Source organism: Pseudophryne corroboree, chromosome 4 (assembly GCF_028390025.1).
Source record: "Pseudophryne corroboree isolate aPseCor3 chromosome 4, aPseCor3.hap2, whole genome shotgun sequence".
NCBI classification, from domain to species: domain Eukaryota; kingdom Metazoa; phylum Chordata; class Amphibia; order Anura; family Myobatrachidae; genus Pseudophryne; species Pseudophryne corroboree.
This window is the reverse complement of record NC_086447.1, coordinates 417,954,931-417,967,540: the sequence shown is the minus strand read 5'-3', so window position 1 is coordinate 417,967,540 and position 12,610 is coordinate 417,954,931. Positions and strand designations below refer to the sequence as shown.

The window sequence follows — 12,610 nt, the reverse complement described above, 5'->3', positions numbered from 1 at the left end:
TTTATATGTCTGATGCAGAGGCAGCCCGAGTCATAGGTGGCCCCAGGGTGTTATCTTGCGTCTTAGGTGCTGCGGGGGCAACAGTGGCTTCATTTGTTTATTTCTGTATAGTAGTAAGTTGTTGTCATTGGTGAATGATCTGGAAGGTTGCTGGTTTCCCACTGCTGGGCCTGCTGACGGGATCAGTACGAGATCCCGGCGGTCGTAATACAGACACCGGGATCCCGGCTGGCAGAATCCCGACAGGGGGGTGAGCGCAATGCAGCCGCTTGTGAGCTCGCTGCGCTCGCCACGCTGCAGGCCTGGTGCCTCGCTACGCTCGGCACACTAATTTTATTCTCCCTCTATGGGTGTCGTGGACTCCCACAGAGGGAGAATATGTTGGGATTGTGCCGGCCGGGATCCCGGTGTCGGTAGTACGACCGCCGGGATCTCGTCCGGCGGGATCTTGACCGCATACCCTGCTGACTATACACTGCAGCTTGACGGCACATTTGCAATATTCCACAATTCATATAGGGTGGATTTTAGAGCTCCATTCTAGTGAATGAAAACTATGCTGTGATCAGTATGAGCACAATCTGTAATTGTATGTGAACTCATGGCTCCATTTTTCTGATGATTTTGTTCAATTGAACACTATCAAATGGTATCCGGTCTATAGATTTACACTCAAAAGGTCAACAGTCAATAGGTCGACCACTAATGGTCGACATGCATTAGGTCAACACGGTCAAAATGTCAACATGGTCAAAAGGTAGACAGATCAAAAGATCGACACCCGTGTGGTCGACACAAGTTTTTGTTTTTCAACTTTTTCATACTTTACAATCCACGTTGACTATGATTGGGAATAGTAACCTGTGCCGAGCGCAGGAGTAGCAGAGTGCGGCACCTTGCCTAAAGTTTGCTCGCCATGCGAGGGGACGCGGTACACTCATAGGGCTTCTTTTGTGGCAGAAAAGTGACAAAACACCCCTCCAAAAAATTAATTGTGTCTACCTTTTTCGTGCCATCTATTTCCATGTCAACCTTTTGACCCTGTCAACCTTTTCTACTGTCTACATATTCCATGTTGACCTTTGGACCCTGTCGACCATTAGCGGCCGATCTATTAAATGTAGACCCTTTTTAGTGTAGATCTAATGATCCACACCCCTATGGAATAGTATCTATATGAAGTATGATTCTTAACCAGAAAATATGAGGAAACTAAAAGTTAGGCATCAGTTAGTGAAAAGGTCATTGGTTTTTCAGAAAAGCACCTAAAAGGGCTGATATACTACGTCAAATCAGTACTGTATCCGATTATGAAGCCAAAACATCTTGCCCAGGGCTCCACAAAACCTTGTCTGCAGTGTGTGACGCCCAGGCAGGAACCAGCAATGTTTAGCAATTACAGGTATCATTATAATCCCAGCACTCTAACAGCAAAACATGCTTACAAAGTTAACAAATGCAATTAAATAATGTAATTGTCATGATTACAGCCTTACCAGGATCATTCTGAAAATACAGTTTGTTAATGTTTTTGGGCTATATTATATACACAGGACATAATTTAGTAAAAATGACTTCCAGAAAATCACTCTTAAAGGAAATAAGGAGTTACTGTATTTTGGTGAATGGAGCTGAAAGGCTTCAGAGGCTAGCTTTCTGACACATGTCTGTCACTTCTGTTACCTGAGTGTTTACTCAGACATGCTCCTCATCATAGAAGGGCAATTAACCCCTTTCCATTGCATGGTTAAGAGTTCAAAGGATTGGTTAAAATTCAATGCACATCAAAAAAAGGTTTTAAAAAACTGTGAGAGATGTGATGTTTCTATTTATAAGGCAGTACGGATTATGTAATATTTAGCATTACTGCCTCACAGCACTGAGGTTCTGGGTTAGATTCCCACCACAGCCCTAACTGTGTGAAATTAGTATATTGGTGGTAATTCCGAGTTGTTTGCTCGTTGCCGTTTTTCGCAATGCAGCGATTAGGTGGAAAATGTGCATGCGAATGGTACGCAGCACACATGCGCTAAGTTATTTAACACAAAACTTTGTAGATTTGCTGGTGTTCGTGCGACGCTTTTCAGTCGCACTGCTGATCAGTGAGTGATTGACAGGAAAGGGGCGTTTCTGGGAGGTAACTGAGCGTTTTCCGGGAGTGTGCTAAAAAACGCAGGCGTGCCAGGGAAAAACGCGGGAGTGGCTAGAGAAACGGGGGAGTGGCTGGCCGAATGCAGGGCGTGTTTGTGGCGTCAAAACAGGAACTAAACGGACTGAGGTGATCGCAATCTAGGAGTAGGTCTGGAGCTACTCAGAAACTGCATGAAAATTTTTAGTAGCAGTTCTGCTAATCTTTCGGTCGCTATTCTGCTAAACTAAGATACACTCCCAGAGGATGGCGGCCTAGCGTTTGCAATGCTGCTAAAAGCAGCTAGCGAGCAAACTCGGAATGAGGGCCATTCTCCCTGTAATTGCGTGGGATCCAAAATATACTGGTCGGTTAATACCCCTTTCAGACTGACAGAGCCGGGTCACAGCTCGGGAATGTGTTCCTGGACGCATCCCGGGGATACAACCCGGGAATGTCCCCTTTCACACTGCACTTAGACCTGCGATAGACCCGAGACAGCCCCGTTTACACTGATCCCGGGAAATCCCTGCAAATGCATATGTTTGTCATTAGAAATGGACATTTTTCTGGCTCACATAGATGAGGTCACAATAGGCAAGCAAAGGGAGGGGTGGGCCTGCTTTTTCAGAGTCTTCATTTTATTAACAACTTACTGTTGTGTACGGATAATTCATCTGGCTTCAAGCAGCTTTGCAATATTCTTATAAATAATGGCATCCTTCACTGTGCCTGCAGTCTCTTTATTTCCTCCTCCCCTCTTATGCTGAGCAGCTCTCTGATCTCCTGATAAGTCCAGGTAGCCATATTGCCTGTCTCCTCCGTTTCCAGGATGCTTCCCCGGGCTCTGGATGATGACATCTTTTCTGAGCCCAAGAAAGCTCCAATGAGAGGCCTTTTAACAGTCCCGTGTACTGAATACCGGGTAGGGCCCATTCATACTGCACCGCATCCCGGGTCGATTCCGGATTCAACCCAGATAGAGACCTGGGATGAAATGCCGGGACGTTTAACCCGGGATATTCCTTCAGTATCCTTTCACACTGAGCAAATTCTCGGGTTGAAGCGCGTTCATTCAAGGCTTAGAAAATAGACCCCATATACCCCTTTCACATTGCAAAAATAACCCGGTATTTACCAGGCATATTGCCAGGTCGACACGGGTCAATGGGGGTAATTCTGAGTTGATCGCAGCAGGAAATTTTTTAGCAGTTGGGCAAAACCATGTGCACTGCAGGGGAGGCAGATATAACATGTGCAGAGAGAGTTAGAGTTGGGTGGGTTATTTTATTTATGTGCAGGGTAAATACTGGCTGCTTTATTTTTACACTGCAAATTAGATTGCAGATTGAACACACCCCACCCAAATCTAACTCTCTCTGCACATGTTATATCTGCCTCCCCTGCAGTGCACATGGTTTTGCCCAACTGCTAACAAAGTTCCTGCTGCGATCAACTCAGAATTACCCCCAGTGTGCGATGTGAAAGGGGCCTTGGAGAATTCCCGAGTCGCCTGGCCCAGTAATTCAACCCGTGTAATAAGAAGGGTTATTCCCGGGTTGAATACCGGGTCAGTGGCAGCGTAAACAGATTCCCGGGTCACCCGTTTACTACATAGGGAGAGGCGGCGGGGAGATAAGGTCCTCTCCCAGCGCCGCCTCCACCCCCGCCCCCCCTGCCAGCTCCGCCCCCCCCACTGCTATGGCAACCGACCCAGCATATTGCCGGATCGGAAGCCAGCGGAGAGGCTGCAATGACGGATACCACCCGGGAAGGACCCATTTCCAATTCCCGGGTGGGATCCGGCATTGGAGATCTGAAAGGGGTAATAGACTGCAGAGGCGTATCTACCGCTTGGCCAGGATGGCACTCGCCAGGGTAGCTCGTAAAAGGGGGGCGCCACCCGGAGGTGCCACCTGCGGCCAAGTGATAGAGCGCTACAGTGGGCACGGAGTGAAGCAAAGGTTGCACAAATAACAGCGGGGTTAATTAGTGGCGAGGGGAGGAGACAGAAGCTGTGTGCTGCCGGCTCCTGACTAAAGTCTTGGCTGCAGCAGTTCCTGCTACAGCATAACGCTCCCCTCAGCTGCTGCACCTCCAAGTCACTCCCTCCTCTGTCCCTTTGAACGTAGTTAGCCCCACCCCCTGGAGGTGGAGATCCGGCCCAGGTCCAGGCCCATGCTCACCACGGCAGCGTGAGGAGGATTACTGGAGGTGCCTGCAAGGAATCACACCGCGGGAGGAGGAGAGACTAAGACTGATAGACAGCCCCCTGTTGAGACACCATGGTGAGTCCATATCCCAAGAAGTTTGTGGCAGCCGTCTGTGTGGAGGAGGGGGGATTTGTGTAGGTGACATACACACTACTGTACATTAGTACCTGCAATTATCCCACATTTACAGTGTGTGTGTGTGTGTGTGTGTGTGTGTGTGTGCGCGCGCGCGGGAAGGGGGGGCGAGGTCAGTATCAGTATGGGGAGTGGGGCATGAGTATATGGGAGCTGTCGGTGTTGAGGGGAGAAAAGGGAGATAGGGGAGATTGGTGTGATGGAGGTATCAGTGTGGAGGGGAGGAAGGGGGGATTGGTGTGATGGAGGTGTCAGCGTGGATGGAAGGAAGAGGGGATTGGTGTGATGGAGGTGTCAGCATGGATGGAAGGAAGAGGGGATTGGTGTGATGGAGGTGTCAGCGTGGATGGAAGGAAGAGGGGATTGGTGTGATGGAGGTGTCAGCGTGGATGGGAGGAAGGGGGGATTGGTGTGATGGAGCTGTCAGTGTGGGAGTGGGAAGAGTTGTCAGTGGGGGAGATATGTGTCTGTGTTTAGATTTGTGAGTATGAGGGTAACGTGTGTTTGAGAGTTTTCAGGGGTGGTGGGGGGGGGGCACATCGTTCATAATTAAGTGTTTTGACAAGGAGAACTAAATCTCCCAGCATCTGCAGCGTGCTGGAGATGCTAATAAGCTTTATCAAAAAGTTAAGAACGCTTATTACTTGTAAGACTGGCTGGTAATAAGGGAGAGCTGTACAGCACAGCATTTTTCCAGTGCATATGTTTGCCGGTTGAGCTGCCACATTTCACTGAACCGTCCCCAAATGTAATTGCACCCACCTCCATCCTTAGAGGGAGATAGTTACGGCTGTTATACTGCTCGAATAGTGAATTGTTGAACGTAGTCAGCAGGTCAACAGTCCTTATATCGACACTACAATGCCAGCACCAGTTTCCCAACTCAGTTCTAAGGCTGCTTAAAGCATTTTTTCCCTATCCTACCACTCACTACTAGACACCTACCCCCCCCCCCCCCCCTTCGTCACTCACTTACACACACACACACACACCCTTTTTGTGTGTCTTTCGGTATACTTTGCCCACTTTCCCATTTGTTTTACTTTTTCTGGTATTTCTATCTCTCCTCCCTCCCTCTATAGTTTATCAATTGGCCACTTTCCCTGGTCCTTTGCTGTTCTTAGACTCTCTCCTCTGTCTAGACTGCAGTGGTACCCAAACTCGGTCCTCGACAGTTCATGTTTTCCAGGTCGCCTATGGATTTTTAAAATGTGGCAGTTGGTGATAACACAGTGCAGCTGCCGTGTGACATGGAAAACATGATCAGTTAGGGATCCTTGAGGACCAAGTTTGGGAACCACTGGTCTAGAGCGTCAGTGTCTGTTGTCCACTTTGTCCTATGTTTTATTTTTCACAGTATTTCCTTTCTCTGATGTAGTGCAGAGAGGTAGTACAGTAATGTTTTACAGTGTAGTGTAATCTATAGAAGGGTCAGCAATGTAGTATAGGGTATAGAGGTGTCAGTAATGTAGTGTACGGCATTTAGTGTAGGGTGTAGAGATGACAGAGATGTATCGTTGGGTGCAGAGGAGTCAGTGATGTAGTATAGAGTATAGATGGGCCAGTGATAAGAGGAGTCAGTGATGTAGTGTAGGGTGTAGAGGGGTCAGTGATGTAGTGTAGGGTGTAGAGGAGTCAGTGATGTAGTGTAGGGTGTAGAGGGGTCAGTGATGTTGCGTAGGGTGTAGAGGGGTCAGTGATGTTGCGTAGGGTGTAGAGGGGTCAGTGATGTTGCGTAGGGTGTAGAGGGGTCAGTGATGTAGTGTAGGGTGTAGAGGGGTCAGCGATGTTGCGTAGGGTGTAGAGGGGTCAGTGATGTTGCGTAGGGTGTAGAGGGGTCAGTGATGTTGCGTAGGGTGTAGAGGGGTCAGTGATGTTGCGTAGGGTGTAGATGGGTCAGTGATATTGCGTAGGGTGTAGATGGGTCAGTGATATTGCGTAGGGTGTAGAGGGGCCAGTGATGTAGCGTAGGGTGTAGAGGGGTCAGTGATGTAGCGCAGGGTGTAGAGGGGTCAGTGATGTAGCGCAGGGTGTAAGGGGGGTCAGTGATGTAGAGTAGGGTATAGATAGACCAGAGATATAGCATAGGGTGTAGAGGGGTCAGTGATGTAGCGTAGGGTGTAGAGGGGTCAGTGATGTAGTAAAAAGCAACAACGGCTGCGCTGTAGATCAGGAGTTGATGAGTTAAAAACGAGAACCAACGTGTGGATATATGAATTTGATATTTAATAGCAGTGCTTCACAATTAGAAAATATTAAATAAAAATAATTTTAAAACAGTAAAAGCACACCTTTATCTGTCTCAGATGATTCGTAGCTAATTAGCCATGTACTTAGTAATGAATATGAAACCGTCCGTATTCCACAAGACGTTAATGATAGCTAAAGTGGAGAGGATTCAATAGCATTGGTGCAGTTCCAAAAGGTTAAAGCTCAGAGTCACCAGGTAAATGGTGATAGGATTTATTACCTCTCAAGTGGGCTGGTTGATTAGCCGAGCGTCCTCGGCTAAAAGTCCTGCATTGCCCACTGCACTCTGCCGCGGAGAGGAGATGCAGAAGCCGCCGGATGGCTGTCACTGACCGCAGCAGTGGGATGGACGGCAGCTGCCTGTAGCGGTGAGATGGTCAGATGATGTTGTAGCTAGACCAATTCGGATTGCACCAAGTATTCACCTAGACCAGGTGTGCAATCCGAATTGGTCTAGCTACAACATCATCTGACCATCTCACCGCTACAGGCAGCTGCCGTCCATCTCACTGCTGCGGTCAGTGACAGCCATCCGGCGGCGTCTGCATCTCCTCTCCGCGGCAGAGTGCAGTGGGCAATGCAGGACTTTTAGCCGAGGACGCTCGGCTAATCAACCAGCCCACTTGAGAGGTAATAAATCCTACCACCATTTACCTGGTGACTCTGAGCTCTAACCTTTTGGAACTGCACCAATACTATTGAATCCTCCCCACTTCAGCTATCATTAACGTCTTGTGGAATACGGACGGTTTCATATTCATTACTAAGTACATGGCTAATTAGCTACGAATCATCTGAGACAGATAAAGGTGTGCTTTTACTGTTTTAAAATTATTTTTATTATTTCATATTTTCTAATTGTGAAGCACTGCTATTAAATATCAAATTCATATATCCACACGTTGGTTCTCGTTTTTAACTCATCAACTCCTGATCTACAGCGCAGCCGTTGTTGCTTTTTTCTTGCTTGTTCCACCACTCCACATAGTGTTCCGGCAAGCGCAGTATCTCAGGAGTTTTTAATTTTAAATTAATCATTTATCCACTATATTGTTGTTGAGGCGCTGTATTAGTAGTTTTTTGTGTTGGTCAGTGATGTAGTGTAGGCTATAGAGGGGTCAGTAAAGATTCTAATCCCAGGTACTTACTACACTTTTTGAATGAAAACACAAACTGCAGGAAAAAGTATGCAATCTGGGTCAAAGAAAAAAAGCAAAGGTCAGAGGTTAATACGAGTGACCAGCGCCATGCCTTGCGCCACATAGCATTATGTTAAACTGAGATGTAAATTTTTAATATGGGGGGTGGGGACACCAAGGGTAAATTTCGCTCTGGAGAACTAGCCGTGATCACATAGCCTGGGGCGGGCAGGTTAGCTAGCTTATAGAAATCTGTTGATAGCGGAGGTTGGGGGGTGGACTGATCCAGTGACTTGCAGTAAGGGGAGGCAGGGGAGGCAGAGCCTTACCTGTTATATCAAGTATACCCCAGGTTTTTTTTCTATAAAAATTAATAGAATAATACAAAAAAGATATTTATAACATATATAGGGTAACAAAATATGTACAACCTTGTATAATGCCCACATGAACCCTACGGATCATATGGGATGCCGTCAACACTATAAGGGGGGTTAGCAGAGTCTTAGTAGTCACCCCCTGCGATTAGCCATAGCTTCCCCCCTGAGCTTTAGCCCTAGCTGCCACCCCAGGGGGGTTAGGGTAGGGGGCAGAGGAGGGGTAAATTAATAACCCTGCCAGCATTCAGGATATGGGTTGTTCATGATCCATTGCTGCTCAGTTTCCTGTCTGCTGCTGCTACCGGCCAGTTTCCATTGACAGTGAGTCCAGGGGCGCTCGGACCACTAGATACACCCCTGATAGACTGTAAGCTCCACTGGGGCATGTGTGCGGTATATCAATAACTGGTAATATATAAATACATTTAGTGACCAGGTGGCAGATTACGAGAAAGAGTTACTATGTTTTATTTTTGTTACATTTAAGAATTTGTTTTGCATTTACATTCTCCTTTAAGGAGCAATTAAATTCTGATAAGCAGCTGATCCTGTGAGTCCTTACACTGATGATTCCACCACTACATAGGGGTCGATTCAATTCAGCTCAGTTTGAATGGCCCCGGGAGCTCCTTCCTAGCGCCATTCAATCTGCGATGAATTGAATTGACCCCATAGTATCTCGTCAGAATTTTACACTTCCAGGTCCGAACCGACAGTGTTAGTGCATTTGTGTACCCTAAGTCCATGTACACGCAGTGCGAGAAAGGACCTCCTTCCTGTAGAAAGAGCAGGGCTCGAGAAACCAATACCATCTGCAAATGGCGTAGGTTCCCACAAACGACTAAAACTTTCTGTTTTTGTCATTTGCTGAATGAAGGTGCCCATACTATGGGGAAGGTGGAACGGATCGTCAGTGAAAGGTAAGCAGTAGATATCAGTGATATATCCTGTGTTATCCTTACAATGAACTGGTCCTTTACTTCATTCAAATGTAGGTGAAAAATATTTACTTAAAGAAATGATGAAAGGGCCCCTAAAGAACTAGCATTTCAGATAGTAATGGTATATTATGCAGGAAAGGTGTTTACAATAGCTCTTATTAAATTAGTTTGCGGTATAACTCAGGAGTAACTTAAGATCTTTGTAAAGTGTTAGCTCTTGGCCTAAGTTGGGGTCAGGTGGAGGATGGTCACTGTTAAGGTGCATACACACTTGCCGAGAAAATAAGCGTCGTCGCTCATTTTCACCCTTCCTGAGCGACGTTGCTCACTTTCTCGAAAAGTGTGTATGCTGCCGCCGACCAGCGATGCGCGGCCCCGTCGGTTGTTAACAACCATCGCTGTCAGCCGTGCAGGCAGGTCAATTTGGACTATCGCCCAAGAGCTGACCGTAAGGCCCGGCCACTGCAAGACGTCCCCAAGTGATATGGTCGTCATAGTGCTCAGTGTGTATGCGCTGCCGCAGACCACCCCGGCCCGGGAAACACTAGGCGACGTCGCTCATAGAGCGCGTCGCCTAGTGTGTACCCACCATTAGACTAGAGATGAGCGAGTTCGGTTTTACTCGGATTTACCCGCATCTTCTTATTGGCTCTTAGATGTCACGTGTTTTGGTTAGCCAATAAGAAAAATCCGGAAATTCTGAATTGGCGTTAAGAACTGAGTAAATCCGAACCCACTCTTCTAAACTTTAGACAGGTCAGTTGTTTTGGGGGTTTTTTTTTATATATATATATTAACCTTTCCACAGCCACGTGATGGCATTCCCAGATGCCCGTCTGGTCATGACAGTAATCTTTACTATTACAAGGATAATCCTTGCTATTGTACATCAGGCCTTATTATTAAAATAACTTTACTATAACCTCTAGATTACACAAACAAAAACTGTATTTCATACTATCTCCAATAAGATACACAGCTATAGAAAATAAATAAAAATAAAACTTTACATTACTTTCTTATATTTATTTGTAGCAGTTAGAAAACAACTAATTATTATGTCTAAACCTTAACAGAGTCTGTAACCGTACAATTAACTGGTGCCTGGTGAGCAGACATTTGTGTGGATCTGTGAGGTCTGTCTTGTTTGAAGTGTAAAGAAGTTTCCTTGCATAGATAACGGCTACTTCACATATTCTACTATTTGTGACATTTCCCACATGAGACAAATGGAATGGTTCCTACCCTGCTGCAGCATGTGATGATGCAGAGAGACAAAGAACATGAAGGGCAATGAGCAGGCCGTTCAGCAGCATCTCCGTCTGTCAGCTCCAACTTCTCCACAGGATGTTTTATATTCCTGCACTTCCCACAGGCTTTATTTTCTAGACGTTTTTCTTGGAGCAAGTAAATGACTCGTGTTAATATTCTCTCGGTGATTCATGCAGGCAGCCTAGCAGCAGCAGCAGCACGCCCCTTCTCTCCTTACTGCATGGGAGCCGGGGGCTGCTCTAGTCTGCACAACTCTCGCACTACTTACCTGAGTTCCGAGGAGTAGCAGGCGCGAAGATTCAGGAAGATGTGCGAGTGTAGGAAGAGCAACGTATGTGCTGTACCACGCCCTGACTGATGAGTTTAGACGTGAAGTAAGCTAATCGTACTGTAAAGTGGAAAATATGCCCTGGCCACAAGTGAGTCAGATGGAGACAGACAGGGTACGCTGCATGAGATTACTCCCCAAAGCCACCAACACATACTCTCCTTACACTGCACATTTGTGTTACACAGACGCCTGGGCTCTGCAAGGAACACGTTGTTACTTTACTACAGTATGGATCTGGCATGAACGATAGAATTCTCATGTGACACTGGGGGAAGTCTACAACACAGTACATGGATATTTTTACGTTTTTTATACATGCAATATCTCATAGTTGTTTCATACAGTGACCCTAAATGTGTATAGTTGTCACAAATTATTGAAAACCTTTTGGAGTCAAAGTGACCTTTTAATAATTATTTTAACTCATTTCCTGCAGCAGGCACTCCCAACCTCTGTCCTCAAGGCACACTTAGGGCTGTAACAAACGCGGCGGTTTCTCCCGGATGGCAAAAAGCCGGAAAACTTTGTCCGACATTTTGCCATCCTGCAGCGTCTTTCACACACAACGGCTTTGAGCCGTGTGTGATGCTGTGCGCATGCGCAGCAGCAGCAGACACGGCTTGGGAAAAAAACGTGTGTGAAAGCTCCCCTTCGCACACACGGTCCACTGCCTTCAAAGACGGCGCGGCCCCGGCCCGGCAGCCGGACCTTCCAGTGGATATTGCCGGCTGCAACCCGGCAGCCGGGGCCGTGCAGTGTGAAAGGTCCCTACCCCTCACACTGATAACTACAATACCGGCACGGGAAAAAGCCATCCGGCTTTTTCCCGGCCGGTAAGAGCCGTCACATGTGTTTCAGCCCTAAAGGTGTCCACACACGGTAAGATTTTTTAAACGATGTGAGCATTTTCGACCAATCAGAATGACACATCGTTTAAAAACGGTCCGTATGTGGGCATGATAGCAACGCGATGCACGCACCCGTGGGTCGTTCGTCGCCTTCTCACATCTCTTGGACATATAGAAGGATCTGTGGATGAACTGAAGAACTGGTGAACGATGCCATGCATCGGTAAGGGTGTGTGGGTAAAACTATCGAAGGTTCCCTTACAGATGGTTTTACACAATTGAGGTTATCCATAATTGGTACCATTGATGGATAACCCACCGATGGCCATCCCTACTCTCTTTCTCCTCCTTCCTCTGTCCTTCCCTACATGTCGGTGCTGTAGGACTAAGTACATCCATATAGTGTACAATAGCAATTATCTCCAGCTGTCTCTCACATTCAGAATTGAAGAGGGACCCACATATGCTATGCATAAGGGAGACCCCAAGACACAATACATCTAACCACTGCGTGGGGCCTATGACGTAAGACAGGTCCCTTTGTCTAATACATTTTCTCTGACGTCCTAGTGGATGCTGGGGACTCCGTAAGGACCATGGGGAATAGCGGCTCCGCAGGAGACTGGGCACAAAAGTAAAGCTTTAGAACTACCTGGTGTGCACTGGCTCCTCCCCCTATGACCCTCCTCCAAGCCTCAGTTAGATTTTTGTGCCCGAACGAGAAGGGTGCACACTAGGTGGCTCTCCTGAGCTGCTTAGTGAAAAGTTTAGTTTTAGGTTTTTTATGTTCAGTGAGACCTGCTGGCAACAGGCTCACTGCATCGAGGGACTAAGGGGAGAAGAAGCGAACTCACCTGCGTGCAGAGTGGATTGGGCTTCTTAGGCTACTGGACATTAGCTCCAGAGGGACCGATCACAGGCCCAGCCATGGATAGGTCCCAGAGCCGCGCCGCCGGCCCCCTTACAGAGCCAG

The 12,610-nt window shown here is 47.1% G+C and overlaps 1 protein-coding gene across 1 annotated transcript in view; it reads right to left on the bottom strand.

Annotated features, from left to right (window-relative positions):
• CD109 (CD109 molecule) overlaps nt 1-10,883 on the bottom strand; it is a 559,535-nt gene extending 548,652 nt beyond the window's left edge. The window contains exons 1-2 of the mRNA XM_063916820.1: nt 10,727-10,883; nt 10,432-10,583 (exon numbers count right to left, since the gene is read on the bottom strand). Of these exons, the coding sequence (XP_063772890.1) occupies nt 10,432-10,502 (71 nt within the window). The 5' untranslated portion in view covers nt 10,503-10,583; nt 10,727-10,883. The remainder of the gene's footprint in view (nt 1-10,431; nt 10,584-10,726) is intronic.
• Between the last annotated feature and the right edge of the window lie 1,727 nt (nt 10,884-12,610).